This window comes from Ochotona curzoniae, unplaced genomic scaffold (assembly GCF_017591425.1).
Source record: "Ochotona curzoniae isolate NIBS_2020 unplaced genomic scaffold, NIBS_Ocur_1.0 scaffold_3890, whole genome shotgun sequence".
Lineage (NCBI taxonomy): Eukaryota > Metazoa > Chordata > Mammalia > Lagomorpha > Ochotonidae > Ochotona > Ochotona curzoniae.
Genome location: NW_024467115.1, coordinates 12,540,418 through 12,558,383, shown reverse-complemented (window position 1 = coordinate 12,558,383; position 17,966 = coordinate 12,540,418). Strand labels below are relative to the sequence as shown.

The following is a 17,966-nucleotide window of genomic DNA, read 5'->3' as shown; positions in this document are numbered from 1 at the left end:
CCAAATTAAATTCAGGAGAGTTTGAAGAATAACATTTTGCGATTTTGTTTTATTTACAGCATAAACTGTGACCATGACTACTGAAGTAGGTGCAGCCTCAGAAGTGAAGAAGGACGCAGACCAGTTAGGAGCAGAGGCAACCAAGGAGAAACCTAAAGAAACAGCAGAAAATCAGCAGAGCCAGTCCTCTAACGCAGAGGAAGACAGAGGCTCCCAGCCATCTCCCGCCGCTGACAGCCAAAGCAGTCCTCGCCGCCAGAAGAGAGAGAAGGACCCATCGGAGAGCAGGGGCATTTCTCGATTCATCCCCCCATGGCTAAAGAAGCAAAGGTCATACACCTTAGTAGCGGCCAAAGATGGAGGGGATAAAAAAGAGCCAACCCAAGCTGTTGTGGAAGAACAGGTCTTAGATAAAGAGGAGTCTCTTGCAGAAGGAGAGAGGCAGGCCAAGGGTGACGCTGAACAGGCAGCTCAGACGAAGCAGCAGGAAGCGAAAGTTGAAGTCAAGGAAGAAAAACCTTCTGTGAGCACTGCTGAGATCCAGGTATGCTTGGGAGAGATTTGGAAAGGAAAGCTTTTGGCTGTAATCGTGTAAGACGGAAAGACTCCCCCCCCACCTTTTTTTTTTTTTTTTTTATCATTTCCTGATGGTTTTTGAATTGCAGTTTTGATTTGACTTAATATATCTAGAACATGGAGCCGGGTTCAGTCTACCTGAGTCTTTTACTGTTTCTTAAACAAATCTTGAAAGTATAGGAAGACTTAAGGATAGTATATGCAAATTATTTAAGCTGCTTGCTCATACTTGTGCTATCCCTCCTTTTAAACAGAGTATTTCACATCTTTCGTTTGTTCAGTGGGTAATAAACTGTAAATTTGATATCTGCATTTTGGTAGCTAAATGAAGCCTAAGTTTTGCCTGGAATGAGATTATAATTAGAAATTTCATCTGAAAAGATTTAAATTTTAGTTACTAGATTGTAGTTTCTTATTTAAAGTTATCAACTTGGAAAAAGGAAAAAAATTTTGGAAGGGAGATAAAGGAAAATACTCTTTGTGGCAGAATTTTCAGGTTAAGGTAATTTCTAAAATGAGAGGCAGGAAGATGGGGGCAGGGAGAAAGGGAGTTAAGGGCAGGTGAGGGACTGAAGATGAATGAGTGATCCAATTTTTTATTTTTAGATTTATTTTATTTTTATTGGAAAGGCAGATATACAGAGAGGAGGAGAGACAGAGAGGAAGATCTTCTGTCTGATGATGATTCACTCCCCAGGTGGCCACAGTGGCTGCAGCTGAGCCAATCTGAAGCCACTAACCAGGAGATTCTTCTGGGTCTCCCACGTGGGTGCAGGGTCCCAAGGCTTTGGGCCGTCCTTGACTGCTTTCCCAGGCCACCAGCAGGGAGCTGGATGGGAATTGGAGCAGCCAAGGCACAAACTGGTGCCCATATTAATCCTAGCACGTACAAGGTGAGGACTTTAGCCACTAGGCTACTGCGCTGGGCCTGAGTGAATGATCCTTTTTACTGACCCATTCTTCAAATGTCCACAATGGCTAGGGCTCCAGTTCAGTCACTACATGTGTGTCAGGAACCCCACTGCTGCCTTCTGCGATCTTCCCGGGAGTGAGTCAGGTGCTGGACCCAAGCAAGAGTCAGCTCAGTCACTTGATTTCGGATGCAGATGTCCTAGCTGGCATCTCAAGTGCTAGGCCAGATATCTACTTCTGATTACAATTTCTATTCTTTCTTTTCAAGATTTATTTTTAATTTTAAAGGCAAGGAGTGAGAGAGAGAGAGACAGAGAATGAATTTTCCATCCACTGATTCATTCTCCAAATATCTGTAGTGGCCCGAGCTGGGCTGGTCCCAAACTGGGAGCCAGTGGCTTCTATTGGATCTTCCATGTGGGCCCAGAATCCCAAGGACTTGGGCCATTTTCCACTTCTTTCCTAAACCATTATTAGGGAACTAGATCAGAAGTGGAGTGTCTGGGACTTGAACCAGTACCCCTATGGGATAATGGCAGTGCAGGTGGAAGTTCAGCTACTATTACATGGTGCTGGGTGTGAAAGGTTTGCTTTTTACTTTTTATTTTTATTTTTAATTAAAAAAATTTTATTTTAGATGGTGTTCACATAGTCGATCAGGGTCAGAAGAATCTAGAGTTTGGGTGGAGTAGGTGTGATCATTGTTTCCAAGCTTTAATTCTTCCCATTTCTCGGGGGAAGGGAGAAATAAGGGGATAAACTGTACCTAGCCTCCCAACCATCCCAGTACCCAAAGATGGGGAAAGGCCACCCACTACAGCCCAGGGTCACAATGGTGCATGTTCTGAAGATTCTGCCCAGGTGGGTGTGATACTTCTGAAATGCTGTCAGTCTCACTCATCTATGGATGAGGAATCCCTTCCAATGTTTATTGGCTGACACCATTGACCTGATAGTCTCCAGTCACCCAGATACTTACTGTCATTGTTTGGCTGAGGTAGTTGTCCATATGTTTTGTTCTCCATTATCTGTTGTGCTACCAGATGTCCTCTAGGTGGGCTCATGGACTGAGTCAGGTGACATCGGCCATGTTGGATTCCACCCCCTCCCCCCCATCCCAGGGCTCATGGATGCAGCCCCCACATGCAGTCGGGCTTGTTGACCTTGACCTGGAGACCCAGGCCCCTCAGGACCCCTTACCCCTGGGGCAAATGGATACAGCACCAACCCCTGTATCCACGAGGCCTAGATCCTGCTGGATCCTCCACCCCAGGGGCTTATGGACCTGACACCGACTACCTAAGGTGGGCTCTAGGACCTGAGCCAGGAGACCCAGGGCCAGGCTTGATCCCCTACCCCTGGAGCTCAGGGGTTCAGCTCCCAGGTGCAGGTGGGTCCAAGGCCTAGGCCTTGCAGTCTGGGACCTGCTGGACTCCTAACCCTTGGGCTCATGATTCTGGCCCCCACTACACAAGTAGACTTGGTGGCCTGGGCCAGGAAACCTAGACCTCTTTGGGCCCACTGGGAATCATGGGTTCAATAACTACCACACAGAAGACCCAAGAACCTGTGCCTGGAAACCGGGTCCTTCTGGACCTTCTACCCCTACGTTCATGGTTCCAGGACCTACCACCTCCAGACTGATACGGCTCTTCTTATTTGGTATCCACTAATGGGTACTGCAGCTTAGTTTGATCCAGCCTGTCCCCAGTTCCAGCTTATGCTGGTTGGTGCTGCAACCTAGCATTTCCCATGCAGACCCCTGGCCCAGCTGGAGTGTGAACTGGCTGGAGATGCAGCCCGACTTGTCCCCCCTCCCGTACCCTATTTTGGTTCTCGGATTTGCAAGTGGATGTTATGAACTGGCCTGACCTGGCCAACCCCCTGACTGATCCACGTGTATGCTGGCAGGTACTGTAACCTTGTCTGGTTTGGGCCTGCTCCTTGCCTTGGTTCTTGCACTAACCTGCAGGGACTTCTACCTGACAAAAGACTTCACCAAACTCCGCTATCCAGTCTCCTCCCAGTGGCAGATCTTGCACATTTCAGTGGGTCCCTGGCCCAGGTTGACTTTGTCCACTTGTTCTGGCAAGAATGGTGTCCTTGTCCAGTTGGCCCATATCCTCACCGGTTCTTACTGTTGAGTGTTACAGCCCATCCACACCTGATCTGTACTCAGACAGGTCTCACATGATTCAGTGGGAGTCAGTACATACCTTAGCCCATTCTACACCTACTCTGACTCTCACAAGTACCAGTGGATGCTGGGATCTAGCCCAGTCTGGCCCTCCACAGACCCAGGTCCCACCTATGCCAAGGGAGACTGCAGCCTTGTTCAGCCCAGGACATGATACCGATTCTGGCACTTGCTATACCGATGGGTATTCCAGTCCAGTTGGGGTGTCCCCTTAGCTCCCTAACCAGGCCTAATGCCAGCCACAGTTCTTGTGTATACCAATGCAAATTGCTGTTCCGCATGGGTGAGCCCACATATTCTACAGATTCTATCACCAGACCTTATTCATTCACGTATTAGTCAGCTTATGGCCCAGGCTCACAGACCTGTTCCCTTTTTTGACACTCTGGTCAGTTCCATGTTATAGTCCTTCAAATAGAGTGACCTTGTCCATGGAAGTCTCTCAGAAATCATTCCTCACCTGTACCTGACCCTAAGGTCCTTGTTAATGCTCACATGTGCCATCTCTCAAACTCCTGGTAAACTCGCACTCCCAAGATCCCAGAGTGCATTGCTGGGTGGCCCTCGGGCTGCCTGGCTCTGGTCGGGAGGTCTGGGCATCAAAGTCTGGAGGTCGAACTCACCTTGGCATCTCCTACCAAGATGGCGGTGGTAGGCGGAGCCAGGGACCCCTGCCTGCTCAGAGCTGCCTGAGATCCCTTCACAGTGTAATTACTGTAGAGGGAGGAATCTCTTGGGCCTAGATAAGCCCAGGATTTTGCCGCCGTCTTGGCAGTGGTGGCTGGGGTTAGGGCCCCCAGCATTGAGCCCGACCAGATCAGGTTTTTCCAGTAGCCGCCAGGCTGCTTGGAGCTCCCTGCACCCAAGCCCCAAGGTTGAACTCGCCTGGGCACCTCACACCAAGATGGCAAGGGTTTGTTTTTAATGTATTATCTTCTAGAAAAAGTATACTGTCTTCTAGAAAATGATTAACTTTAGTGAGCATCTATTTCACCCCCCTAAACAGCCTGCAGAAGAAATAAGTAAGGAGAGAGAAGAGGAAAAGGTAAAGGAAATTCAGGAAGACCAAACAGAAGAAGCAGCAAAAAGGGAGACAAAGGAAGTGCAGACCAATGAGCTAAAGTCGGAGAAGACCTCGCAAAAAGCTGCAAAGAAGACCAAAACGGTGCCGTGTAAAGTGATCCTTCTGGATGGTACTGAGTACTGCTGTGACCTGGAGGTGAGTCAGGGGCCTGAGGAACACCTGTCCTGATGTGTGGAATGAAGGCAAAGTGTCATCTGCCTTTGTGGTGCGGCACAGTGATTGTATTGTTGTGCTTCGATAAGTTCCTGTAATTCAGGTGGTTACACTTTGGCATTGGAGGTTCATAATTTCTATTACAACGATGTTCAGCCGGTCTGTATTGCTTATGTGCATTTACGGGTGTGTATTCTGGATGAGCCTTAAATGTCTTAATACTCCCTCTGGATATAAGACATTTTACTTGAGGAGAAGTGGTAGCACTGGGTTGATATTTTAGGACACTGATATTTCCATAGTAAGCTTAGCTGCAAAAGTTTTTAGCATGAGACAAATAATGATTATCCAGCTAATTTATTTAAATAAAGTTAATTAAAAATGTTTAAGTAAAAAGTACCCATAAAATTTTCAAAACATAAATTATTAGCACCGAAGTTGATACTTTTAAGTTTTCAGTACCTTTTAATTTTAAGTCAGAAAACAGGTTGTTTTTGACAGCTAAATTATTTTATTTCTACACCATAAATAATATATAATGTTTACAAGGATTATCTCATTAAATGATTCTGAGTCTTTTCAATAGTATGTAACTTGGTATTCCCAGTTTATAGTAAGGAATAAAAGACTTGCCAAGGTTTCCTAGCTGGTTAGTGGGTAAGTCAGAACTCCAGCTTTCGCCTTTTGGCTCTAGAAAGCATAAACCTAAGCGTAGAATTGTTTTGTGTCCTACATTTGAGACCTGTTTTACTCATTTTAAATGTGGTCACATACTTTGTTTTATTCACTTCAACTGTAATAGTTCTAATATTCAACTTAAAGAAAAGCAGTAGTGAAAGAGAGTTGTTGCTGTAACAGAATACCTTTGATTATATGATGTTATGAGCATTGTAAATTTATTGTTTACTCTTCTGGAGAAAGGGAGCTTTAAGATCATGGTGCCAGCTGACTTCAGGTCTCGTGGGGGACTCATCTTGATTTCCAGGATGGCACCTGCTTGCTGCTTCAGCATGTATTTTGGAGAGAGACATTGATTATAGTGGTGCTAGTCCTTTCTTTTCCTCTTTGTTCTTTTTCAAGATTCACTTCCTATTCTTGGGGGATGAAGGGTGTGGTACGTAGAGGAAGGGAAACGGACTGTCTCAGGGGCAGGGTAGGACCCGATTAGAAAATATCAGAGTTTGTTTTCTGAATTTGTCTCAGTTGCATTGTATTAGACCAGATTTCTCTTGTCTTTCCTAGTGATAGAAGTTGGGGAACTATTTCAGATTCAGCTTGATGATAGCTTGTTATGTGACCTGGGATGATTTACGCAGCCTCTCTGAACCTCAGTTTCTTCATCTATAGAGTATGTGCGGGATTACTTAGATGATAGAGAATGCCCATTTCTTACCTAACTTTTTTTACATTACTAAATCACCTGGTTGATCATTTTACTTTCTGGCTTATATCTGCATACTTTTCTATATCTGAGATTATTTCAGAAATACAAAAGTAAATAAATAATAAGTGAAATGGTTTTTAAAAATCTTCAACCAGATATTACCATTTCGCCATTTGTATTAGGCTTGTTTAAAACTATTAAAGACAATACTAAATTATCATTCCCATCTTTATTTGCTTGTTATTTTATCGACTTAATTTGTTATTTCTTTGAATGCCTAAATCATTTTGTCCATTTCTCTAAAGTTTCATAATAGGAAGTAACAAGTAGCTCTTCAGTGAATATTACGGTCAATGTTTTGTTGTTGAGGTTTCTTTAAGGAAGATGCCTGGTAGTGGAACTGCTAAATTGATGGGTGTAATTTTCTTTCATTGCTTTTTCCAGATATTTCCGTATTAACCATACTAATTTAAATTACAGCCGGGAAGCACTAAGTTTAATTTTACCACCTTGTTTTGATTGATTTCGTTTATGTGGGTATCTCAAATACATTATTTTCATTTGTATTTGTTTGAGTACTGTTAATTTTCACTTGATTATGGAGCAGCACCTGCCAACCTCCAAATTGTCTTGATTTATAGCAAGTTACCTCTTATTACCTATGACTGATGGTTTGGCTCTGGCTTCGTTGCATTGCCATCTTTGTTTTTGGACCAAGACTGAAGGATTAGTCCCTGTTTAGGCATGCTGGTCTCGTAATGCAGGTGGGGAAGTAAAGGGAACACCAAACATTGGTCCTTGAATCTTACCTTAGAAGTGGTGTATAACACTTTAATTGTATATTCTATTGGCTAGCAAGTTGCACTTTCAAGGCAGGTAACAAATGGTAGGAAAGTATGGCCCTTTCACAGGAAAGGAATGGTACATAACTGCAAGCATGAAATCAGTACTACAGCTTACCAAGGGTGAGACTGAGCATCTTTTTAATTTTATGTAGCTTGCTGGGGTTGCTGAAAGTTAAGTATTGTTTGTAAGATGAAGGATATTATTTTTCTGGTTTCTAAGATTTTTTTCAGAATGATGCAGAATTTTTCACAGTGTATTTTCTGCATCAACTGAGGTCACTTATTTTTCTGTTATTTTTGTAATTTAATTTTTCTAATATTAAGCTACCTGAATTTCTAATGTAAATTTTACTTGATCATGCTGATTCATTTCATTTTTTTTAAAATTTAGAATTCTTGTCTTTATTACCTTTTAATTTTCTTTTGCCAGATTGTCTTAATGAGATTCTGTATTCTGAATTATGTATTATCCATAAAAGTTGACTATTTTCTGGAAGAGTTGAATAAATAAGGGATTACTGCTCTTTCAAGATCTAGTAGAATTTGCCTTTATCACTGTCTTGGTTTGTGGCCTTTTGGGGAGTGAGTGAGTGTGGAGGATAATTGTTTTTAATCATTCATTTTCTTTTTTTTAATGGTGTTTTTTTTCTTGAATTAATTTTATTCACTCATGGTTTTGGTGGAAACTATTTCATCTAATTTGACAAATTAGTGACCTAAATTTTTCATAGTATTTTCATTTTGTTTCCTTTCCCGTTTATACTGTTACCTGCTTTTTCTTTTTTCCTTAGTTATTTTTGTTATGGAATCTGCCATTTAAAATTTTTTTCAAGAAACAACTTGGTTTTGTTTAATGTTATTTGTATTGTATTTTAAACATTTTGTACCCCTTTGCTTTTTCTTTGGGATTTCTCTATTCTTAAGTTTAAAGATTTTTTTTTAAATCTCAAAAAATCGTTCCCAACATTCATTTTTCTTTTTAAAAGACTTAGTTATTTTTACTGGAAAGGCAGATTTAGAGAGACAAGGAGAGAAAGATCTACCATCCACTGACTTACTCCCCAGGTGGCCACAATGGCCAGGGCTGAGCTGATGTGAAACCACAAGCTACTTCTAGGTCTCCCATGCAGACGTGGGGTCCCAAGGCCTTGGGCGGTCCCGACAGCCCTCCCAGGTTACAAACAGGCAGCTGGATGATAAGCATGCCAGTGGCATCTTGAATTGGCACCCATATGGGATCCTAGGGCATGCAAGCCAAGGACTTTAGCCTCAAGGCTTCTGCGTCGGACACAAAAATGTACTTTCAATGGGCTCTGTACTTAGCCTCCTCAGACCCCTCCAGGTGTGTCTTCTGTTTTGTGAGTGACCCACATGGTCCCACCTCCCTCATGAACTTCCAGAAGTCTACTGTGAAACTTGAAGGAACAGAAAGCTAATTGTTATTGAGTGCAGAAGAGGAAACAGTGCAAATTCTGTATATGAAAATCTTTCCCAAATGAGGAGTAAGACAAGTTTTAATCACACACACACATTTTGTATCCAAGAATATTGGAGACATTCCAAAAGATGCGAAAATGCATGAGGCTGCCAAAAGAATCAGAAAGAGTAAAACAGAAGAAATATTTGGAGTGATAGTGGCTGAGAATTTGCAAGAACTGGGAAGGTGAGGTAATACCAAGCAGGGTAAATAGCAGAAACATCTGCACTCAAGCGTGTTACTGAAATTGTAAACAAAATAGAAAAAAAAAAAAAAAAGAAAAATCCCTGCCTGACCTAGAGAAGAGAATCTGGCTTCTTTTCTTGTTTGGATAATTTCTAAAGAGAGCAGAATAAGGTATTCAGAATGTTGAAAAACACTAGCCTAAAACTCTATCCATTGAAAGTGTTCTAAATGAAAGAAAAACACATTCTCAGAAAAACAAAAATTGAAGGAATTTACCACCAGTAGACCTGCCTTGTGTGAACTCTTAACCGATTATAGGTCAGAAACATGTAGTTACACAAGTAAAGGAAGAGCATAAATATTAGTAGAAAATCTCTCAGATTTTGAATTTTGACCTTTCAGTGTTACAGATATGTGGATAGGAAATGATGTTCTCTGGGGAGGCTGGATGTTCTAGTACTTTTTTTTTCTGTAACAATGCATGAAAGAGCCTAATTTTAGCAAGGAAAAGGATATATTTTTGTCTTAGAGTTTTTGAGGTTCACATATAAGAATAGGTGGACTCTGGTGATGGTGTCCTTGCTGGAAGATTTCAAAGCATGATAGAGCAAGAGATAGGAAGTGTGTGTGTGTGACAGAGAGAGAAGGATGCATGACCAACCAGGAAACAGAGCACTGGGCTAACGTGGGATTTTATAACCTACTTTGTATGAGATTTAACTTTGAGAGAACACTCCTAATGGCCTCTGTAGTCTTCTTACTAGGCCTATGTACCAAACTACCCACTTAGTACTATTAACTTATGGTTTGGGAATTTCATTGTCCATGTGAATTTGGAACACAAAATTATATTTGAACTGTAAAGCCCTGGGCAGTATCGGTATCTTCAGCTCCTGCTTAGCTGCTGATCGTGAGGTTACACAGTGAAACAGTGTTCATAAGTTGGGTACATTTTCAATTTTTGATTTATGGTAAAAATACTGCTTTCAGAGCAGTAGTTCTAAGGTTGAGACCACATGACTGAAACTTAGCTCCTTCACTGCTGTTCATTTCTTAATATTTTTTGAAGCTTATTATGGATTTTACTGCTGGAATTTTAAAATCAGTAAATTATATTATAAGATTTATTTGGTATATTTGAAATTCAGAAGTAGAAGAAGAAACAGAAACACAACGAGAAGGTGACAGAGAGAACAGTCTTGAACACCGGGCTACTCCAAATGACTACGATGTCACACTGAAGCCAGGAGCCAGGAACTTCATCTGGGTCTCGTGCTTGCAGGAGTCTGAATACTTACTTGGGCCATCTTCTGCAGCTTTCCCAAGAAAATTAGCAGGTAGCTAGATTGGAAGCGGAGCAGTTGGCAGTCGAACTGGTGCCCATATAGGATAATGTTGTCACAGATGATTTTTTTTTAAAGATTCATTCATTTTTACTAGGGAGTAAGATCCTCCATCCGATGATGCACTCCTCAAGTGACTGCAATGACTGGAGCTGAGAAGATCCCAGGCCAGGAGCCAGGAACCTCCTCCAGGTCTCCTGTGTGGCTGCAGGGTTCCATGGCTTTGGACCGTCCTCGACTGCCTTCCCAGGCCACAGCAGGGAGCTGGATGGGGAAGCAGGCCCCCAGGACTAGAACCTGTGCCTATGTAGGATTCTGGCATGCTCAAGGCGAGGACCTTTGCCCCACAGGCCACTGCATGGGCCCATGATTTTTTTTAAAAAAGAATTATTAATTTTTATAGGAAAGAACTGAGTTACATAGGGCTGGAGAGAGAATGACAGAGAGAGAGAGAGAGAAAGAAAGAGAAACATACATGGTCACAGAAGCCTGAGCTGTACCAGTACAAAACCAGGAGGCCGGACCTTCTTTTGGTCTCCCATATCGATAGAGGATCCCAAGGCCTTGGGCTATCCTCTATTGACTTTTCAGGCCACGAGCAGGGAGCGGGATGGAAAGTGGAACAGCTGCGATATGAACCAGTCCCCATTTGGTATGTCAGTGCTTACTTGCTGGTGGAGGATTAGCCAGTTGAGTCATGGAATCAGCTCTATAGGTGATATCTGAACTTGCAATGCTGCAGTGCTGTCCCCAACTGCTGGATTTTTTCAATAGGTGTGGCAGATCTTTCAAACGTACACATCGGTGTGTGGGTGTATGAATTGCATGCATGGGAAGATTGGGTGCTTTTTTTTTTTTGTATTTTTGGTTTTTGTTAAGTTACAACCAGAATATAATCTAAATAATACATATTTTATTATATTAAATTTTTCTTTGAAATATAGACAGAATTGAATTTTATAGCGTTTTTTTTTTTTTTTTTTGGAAAGCATTGTATCCTTTCTGTGTAGATAAAGCTTTCCAGAACTGCCCTCAGGATTGATGTTACGTGTGTTTATTTATCGATGACTGTTGTTTATCAGTGCATAAGACATATATTAAAATCTGTAATACTTTAATTTTCGCTTTGTGTTCCTGTAAGTGTATACTGTAAAAATCTGGTACTAGAGTATTTAATTTATATGTGTGCACAATTCTATATGTTTTCTAGTTTTTCTGTCACATGGTATCTTAATAATACAATTTAGAATACTAGCTCTATTTTGGTTGTATTTGGACTAGCTTTTGCCTTTATATAGTTATTTCTCTGCTTTGATGCATTATGTTGTTATGTCTTTGATTTTTTTAATGACATTAGAAAATTCTTTTAACTGGTGAAGTTAGGCTAAAGCACTCTGACTATGTGTGACTGTATTATGCCATCTGTTTTTAGATCATCTGTTTTCTTCCTTTGCTTGCCTGCTTTCCTTTTCTTCCTTTACTGTTGTTCGTAAATCAAGTGTTTTGTAAATTTACTGGGCTCAGTAATGTTTCATATTAATCAAAATAATATTTCATCTCTTTTCAATCCTATGAGTTTATTAGAAGTCTTATTATGTATTATGGTAAAGCTATTTTTTGTCTATGAAACTATTCCCTCTTTAATGTTTCTACCATTTTTAGGGTGTCAACTTGCATATTACCTGAGGCAGAGTTGAGATATACTTTCCAGAGCTCAAAGAAGTAGTCTAGTCTTTTAATGTATGAGGAATTAGATCAGTTGAGAAAGCTTAGGAGTCCTTTAGTTTTAGAACTGTATTAATTTACAGAGAACCATTTTATTTAATAGGTGATTACCTACTATGCCATATATGAGTGGAATTTTAAGGACAGTAATTCATGCAAATAAACTAATAACATTTTTTGTAAATATAAAACAGTGAGGTATAGTTCAGTGCTGTTTCCTTAAAGATTTAAATATCAGCAGTTTATTTGAGTCTAAGTGATAACACATCTAAACATAGGTGATACTTCATTGATGACATAGTAACTTTTAGAACATTGCAGAACTTCTAAAATCCCTATTTTAATTAGCTTCCCTGTTCTCTGCTTCCTCTCTGAGTCTGTGGTTGCTGCGCTGGAATCATTTCTTTTGGTCTGCTGTTCATCAGACCTGGTTGTGGAGTCTGGAGGACAGTGGTCATGTGATGGAGTGCTGTTGCATTTCCTGGTTCCAGTACTGCCCTTAGGGCGGGTGATCTGCTGATGTTGCTTCTCTGTCCTGCTGGAGCTCTACGTTGGATTAGTGTCTCCAGACTGTTTGAGGAAGTTTGGCATGGGAAATTGTAGTTGTTGATGAATTTTTGAACACTCAGGGTTCACAAACACAATGTGGGAAACAAATGCTTTCATTGATTTCCAACTGTTTATTGTCAATTAAGATTGTATGCTTATAATAGCTTCTAAGATGAATATAATTACTGTTTCTTTTCATTTTGTATGTACAGTGAATATTTTTCAGTCAGGCATTTGTGCTACACATCATGCCTGGCTTCCAAAGAGGATTTAATCATCTTCACTTCGGACAGTGTAATAATGAAGAGATGCCACTGGAAGTGTGGCCTGTGTGGAATATTGTCAGGAGATGGAATGGTGTAGTTCATAAGGCTCTCAGAGAATATGGTGTGGTTCTAGGAGACCTCAGATGCCAGGATGAACAGATTAGAGCCGATTTCTGGAGCAGAAAAGGAGATGGAGAGTCAAATGCCAAATGCTTGTAGAGTCATTGGTGTAATAAAACCTAAGGCGGTCAAGACTGCTGTTTGCATTCTACAGTGTGTAGGGAGCTATACAGCTGCAATTATTGAATGGCTATGATTAAGGCAAAAACTATGATGATGATTGGACTTGACCCAAGATGTGGTCTCTTGTTCCAAATCTTTGTGTTGAACATACTTTTGTTATCAGTGAAAAGTATGACTTGCATTTTATACCAGTTTGTGATTATTGATAATTGAGTTCTCATTTTTTAGAATACTTTGAGGATTTTTATATATTTTTATGAAATAACTTATCTTTCTGGTTTTTGACGTTTGATGGGTATGTTATTGAGATACTTGCATGGCTGTAACAAGCTCTTTTGCTTAGAGTTTGATTGTAAAGAGTTTTGGGAAGCCTTCTGTATCTTCATATTCACTTCAAAGATTTGGCCCTACAACTCTCTCAGTGTTGCCGCTAACGTCATTTGCACCCTTGGTATATTAAAACAGTGGGGCTCTTTCCTGTAAGGAAAAATGCAGTGAAGTTTAGCTAGAGCCGTAGATAGAAAGCCAAGATCTATGTTTACTTTTCTTTTGACTCTTTGTATGTCTTGGGGGAGTCGCTTCCTCTCTTTCCTTCTAGTCTCAAATTGCAAAGTAAGAATGAAAATATTTGCTTCCTCTATTTCTAGGATTGAACTGGTTTTCCTACAGCTGAGAAGTCTATATTTTCTTCAAGTCTGAAAATAAGTGTGAAAGTTCCTGTAGGACTTTGCATGCCTGAGTAAATGTGCATTCTGAGTTAAAGTTGCTCACATTTTCCTCTGGCATCTGCAAGTTGTTCCCACGTGTTGATTTTGTCTGAGAATTGAGGGTATTGTTTCTGCCCACACAGGAATGTCTGTGCCATTTTTTCTTAGTTATGAATAAGACTGTCAGAATGCAACCTCTCTTCGCCAGTGTTCTGATGATAGAAGTATTTATCAGAAAGCAGAAGCATTCCTGTGTTAAGTTCTGGCCCAATGAATCTGATATTGTTGCTTTTTTTTTTTAAAAATAACATTTTTTACTAGTATTATCATTTTATGATACAGTTCCATAGGCTCCTGGCATTTCCCTAATTCCCTCCCCAAAACACTCCCCCCCACCTAGTTCCTCTAATCATTACCAAAATGTCCATCATCGTGGGCATGGACAATGACAGAGAGTCTAGCATCCTATTGTCAAGATTTAGCACACAGTTTCATTCTAAGTCTATCTTTGTCTGGAAGTAGAAATGCATACTATATTGTATCCTCACCTCTGGATGTTAGTCTCCATTTTACAGCTACTGTACATCCCCTTAAATGAAAAGTCATAATACAAAATCAACAATGGAAAGAAAAATAAAAATTTACAATGCCATGAAGTTAAATGACATGTTACTAGATAGGACAGTCTCCATTACACAGTTACTGTAATGGAGGGGATGTATATGGATGTATATCCCCTTCAATGAAAAGCCACAAAACAAAATCAACATCAGGGAGAAAAAAGAAATTAAGAACACCATGAAGTTAAATAACATGCTACAAAATGCCTAATGTGTAGCTGAAGAGATGAAAATCAAGAACCTTCTCAAAGAAAATGATGTTGCTGTATCATCTACGAGTCATTAAATGATTTAATCAGAAGAAAGTGTTTTGAAGAGATGAAACTAACAGAAAACAATAAAACAAAACAAACAAAACAAGAAAACAATAAAACAAAACAACATGCAATATAGTTTCCGCTGATTTTTGTTGGTGAAGTGTGTCTCTTCTAGACAATAAATAGATGTTGTTTTGTTTTTTTAATCCAGTGTATTAATCTATGACGTTCGATTGAGCTTAAGCCGTTTACATTCAGAGTTTAACATGTACGGATGGTACTTTGGTCCTGTCTTTTTTGGAATGGATTGTTCATTGGTTTCTTCTGTTGCCATTTTACTGGGATGTTCTTCCCATTTGCCTTTGGTTTTGGTAGGTACTATTCCTCTTCTCTGTCAAGAGAACATCTTGAAGTATCATTTGTAGGGCAGGTTTGAAAGAGGCAAATTTCTTGTAACTTTTCTTGACTGTGGAAGAATTTTATTTCATTTTCAAAGACAAAAGAAAGCTTTGCTGGATATGTTATCCTAGGCCAACCATTTTTTTTTCTTAGAATTTGAAATATGTCACTCCATTCTCTTCTGGTCTGTAGAGTTTCCTGTGAGAGATCTCCTGTGAGTTTAATCGACATTCCTTTATATGGCAATTGATGTTTTTCACGTGCACATTTCAGGATCTTTTCCTTATGTTCAATTGAAGAGAGCTTGATGATCATGTGTCTTGGTGAAGATCGCTTTTGATCAAGCCTGTTGGGAGTTCTGTGCCCCTCCTGGATCTCGTTTCCCAATTCTTTCTCCAGATTAGGGAAATTTTCCTTGATTATTTCATTAAATACATTTGCAAACTCAGCTCCTCATTCTGCACCTTCTGGGACTCCCATAACTCTTATATTTGGCCTCTTAATAGTGTCTTTCAATTCTTGAATACTTTTTTTGGCCGGATCCAGCTCTGCTTCCAGCTTTTTATTTGCTTCCCCCTAGTGACAGGAGATATCTTCCAATTCTGAGATTCTTTCTTCTGCTTGCTTCATTCTATTTTGGAGACTCTCCATTGTACTTTTAATTTGCTCTACTGTGTTCTTAATTTCTGATATATCAGCCTTGATTTGCTCTATTGCTTCCTTAAATTCTTTGAACTCTTGTATGTGTTTCTCATTTTTTATCAGAAGCTTTAAAACGAGTCTTATGAATTCTGTATGCCCCATTTTTTCAATGTCTTCCTCAGTTAACTCGGAGGTTGACATAGGGTTTTGCTCCTTTGCAGGGGAGTTTTCGGTAATATGCATTGTGCCTTTGTCTCTTCTTTTGCTTTTGGTCATTGTACTTCTGGTTAGCAGAGTCTTCTTCTTGGGGCAGGTTTCTAAGCTGTGTCACCCACAGGTCTACGATGCAATTTTACTTACTGCAGTTGCTACACAACTTTTTGCTTGCAGCCACTTGTGCCACAACCTCCAACGAGTTCCAGGTCTGGCTTCTTATGTTCGATTTCCACTGTGGTCTCCGTAGCCCCAGCTCCTGGCTCACCACTCTCCTCCTCTTGTGATACTGTGCTGAGGCTGCACCGTTATCTCTGCACCTTTCTCCCAGGATTAGAGACCACAGGTGTCCTATCTAGTTAGGTTGTTGTTGGCGTTGATCTTGTCAGAAACTGTTGGACCTTAGGTCTGGGTGCCTCACAAACCTATTTTGACTGGTAGGATGCCACAATTGGTATTATTTTCCTGTGGGACCAGTGCAATTTGCTGAACTAGGCGAGTTCTCAAGAGATCAGCACATGCGCAGTGCAGGCTTACAGCTATTGCTGCAGTGTACAAAATGGCACTTGATTGCCACCACTACAGTTCTTGATCTGCTGGCCGTCAGATCCGAGGGCTACCCAGACCTGCCCTGAATGGGGCAGGTAGAGTTCACTGAGTCAGAAATGAGCTCACACCCAGCTCAGCATATGCTCAGCCCTTTCCCTTGCCTCCTTACACAAAATGACGCCCAATTTGGCTCTAGGTTGCTGACTGGGCTGTGAAATCCACCCTATTCTCGCACTGCCCATTGAGATCTGCTGCTTGGTCTCTGCTCCTGGTCAAATCAAACGGACCAGCAGGATGGACAGTTCTTTGTCTGGGTTCACTTCCCAAGGTCCCAGTGAAAGTCTCTTCCCACCTGGTTGTTGGTGGAGTTCAGATCATCGCTAGCTGAACGCTGCTGGAATATCAGTCACTGCAGCACCACACTGCTGTGTCTGCTGCTTTCCTGTGACTGTCAGTCTCCAGGTACCGCTCTGCTGTTGTTCTGTCCTCTCCTGTTTTTTGGAATGTGTCCTCTCTGCTTCATCCTGATTAAATGTTTTTTCCCTCTGTTTAAACATGTCCCTGTTCCGCCATCTTGATTCTCTATCGTTGCTTTTTGAGTGTTTGTATTTGTCTGCTTTCATCCCCCAAGGTTGTTCTTTGAGAATTAGTATAGGGCCTGGCGCAATAGCATAGTGGTTGAAGTGCTTGCCTTGCATGTTCCAGGATCCCATATGGGTGCTAGTTCTAACCCTGGCAACCCCCGCTTCCCATCCAACTCCCTGATTGTGGCCTGGGAAAACAGTCGGACGGCCCAAAGTCTTGGGACCCTGCACGCGTGTCATATGAAGATGTGCAGTGTGCATCTTTACTTCCAAGTCAAAGATGGACCCCCAATGACAATATCCTAACTTGACAACAGGATGCTGGACTCTGCCATTGTCCATACCTACAGTGTCAAGATACACTTAAATAGCAGAATGATGGACTGTTTATGGATGACTGTACTATTGTAATAATACAGGAGGAATCAGTGGGGAGAAGAGAGTTAACAAAGGGAGAGGGGAAATCCCAGAGCCTATGGAAATGTATCATAAAATAATAATAATGAAAAAAACTATTTAAAAAATAACTAGAGTATTGACCCTTTAGATGGTTTGCTAGTTAAATATTCACTGTCTACAAACTTGTAAATGCTTTAGAGGTTGTGACATTGCATAAAACCAAATAAAAATGACAAATTTGTGTATAACTTAGGAACTTTGGGTCATTTAACTGGCATAAAACATGTGTGTCCTTTAGAATCCAAGTCATATAGGTTCAGATGGAATGTCTCTCCAACTGTTAGTCCACCTATCTGTTTAGTTGAAAAAAGGAATTAGGTGGCAGCTCTATCTAGTGACTTAATTTTTATACTGTATGGGGAAGGCTGCTGTGCCAATAATTTGGAGAACATTTTGGTCCAGCTTGAGGAATGCAGGGACCTGACAGCCACAGGAGTGTGGCCTCCTTGTCAGCTCACTCCTTAGATGGGCTGTCAGAGCTGTTAGGTATGATTTCTGTTTTCACTGGATTTTCTAAATCTTCTCTTGCTGTTCAGATAGACTTTGTAATCAGGCACACCTGAATGATTCTTCTATGAAGTTTCCGAACATTCCAT

At 40.9% G+C, this 17,966-nt stretch overlaps 1 protein-coding gene across 1 annotated transcript in view; it reads left to right on the top strand.

Annotated features, from left to right (window-relative positions):
* Positions 1–17,966, top strand: part of EPB41L2 (erythrocyte membrane protein band 4.1 like 2) — a 205,214-nt gene that overhangs the window by 104,797 nt on the left and 82,451 nt on the right. Inside the window, exons 3-4 of the mRNA XM_040965558.1 lie at positions 60–544; positions 4,668–4,904. Coding sequence (XP_040821492.1) covers positions 74–544; positions 4,668–4,904 — 708 coding nt within the window. The 5' untranslated portion in view covers positions 60–73. The remainder of the gene's footprint in view (positions 1–59; positions 545–4,667; positions 4,905–17,966) is intronic.